At 53.3% G+C, this 1,195-nt stretch overlaps 1 protein-coding gene across 1 annotated transcript in view; it reads left to right on the top strand.

Moving 5' to 3' along the window:
• HYDIN (HYDIN, axonemal central pair apparatus protein) overlaps nucleotides 1-1,195 on the top strand; it is a 361,269-nt gene that overhangs the window by 345,145 nt on the left and 14,929 nt on the right. Inside the window, exon 79 of the mRNA XM_015558788.1 lies at nucleotides 406-683. Coding sequence (XP_015414274.1) covers nucleotides 406-683 — 278 coding nt within the window. The remainder of the gene's footprint in view (nucleotides 1-405; nucleotides 684-1,195) is intronic.

Genomic DNA, 1,195 nt, shown 5'->3' with positions numbered 1-1,195 from the left:
AAACCACGGCTTGCAAACCACATGCTTCTCTTTGGCCCCTTCAGTGTGGCTCTTCCATAAAATACCTATCTCCTTTCCGAAAACCGACTTCTGCGCATGGGCCACGAAGTTTCAATCGCACCGCACCGTACATGCGCGCCCGCACGTGGTATTTTGTGGAAGAGCCACACTCAAGGGGCCAAAGAGCCGCATGTGGCTCACGAGCCGCGGTTTGCCGACCACAGATCTAGCTGAATGAGACACAGGACGTTTAAGTCACTTGTCAAAGATGGCGCAGCTGGTGAGAGAGAGCAGCAGTGAGATTGGCCCCCTGGGCTGTTACAACCCCAGCAGCAAGACCTCCAGGAATGTCGGCCTCAGCAGCCCCTGCCCCCAGCTGCTGACACTCGCTGTCCTCCTGCCCAGGTCATCACCCTGGTACCCTTCAACAACATCACGCTGAAGCCCAAGGAAGTCCGCAAGCTGGAGATCATCTTTGCCCCGAAGAAGCGTGTCCCCCTCTTCTCCGAGGAAGTGTTCATGGAGAGCATGGGGCTCCTGCGCCCCCTCTTCCTGCTCAGCGGCTGCTGCCAAGCCCTGGAGGTCTCCCTGGACCAGCAGCATATTCCCTTTGGACCAGTCGTGTATCAGACAAAAGCCACGCGTCGCATCCTCATGCTGAACACGGGCGACATGGGTACAAGGTAGGAGCCGGGGCAGAGCGCTCGGTCCCTGGGTCGGGTTAGACACTTGTCTTACAAGTGTGGCCACTTTTTATTTCTTCTCTCTGCTTTTGACATCTCTTTCCTTCCTTCAAAATGTGACTGTGATGGCCTGATGACTAAAATGAATATTCTAGAACATTTGCTCAGTGCCTGTTAGATGCCCTTTGCATGGCTCATCTCATTTAATCCCAACAATTCTACGAGACCAATGCTATGACTGATCCATTTTACAGACGAGAAAACTGAAGTAAAAAGAGATTAAGTACCTTTTCCAAAACCCCACACTTAGCAAGAACTTACCAGGCGCAGGGGCAATGCTGAGTATTCTTACATAGACGAGCCCGTTTGACTGTCCCGGGACCCAAGGTAGGTACTGTGTTGTCCCCATTTCACAGGTGAATTTGCGGCTCAAGGAGGTCAGACAGCTTGCCTGGGGTCACACAGCCAGGAGGTGGGAAAGACAGAATTGGAGCCCAGGTGCACGTATGGCA

Source organism: Myotis davidii, unplaced genomic scaffold (genome assembly GCF_000327345.1).
Source record: "Myotis davidii unplaced genomic scaffold, ASM32734v1 scaffold453, whole genome shotgun sequence".
NCBI lineage: Eukaryota > Metazoa > Chordata > Mammalia > Chiroptera > Vespertilionidae > Myotis > Myotis davidii.
This window is presented reverse-complemented; position numbering and strand designations above follow the sequence as displayed.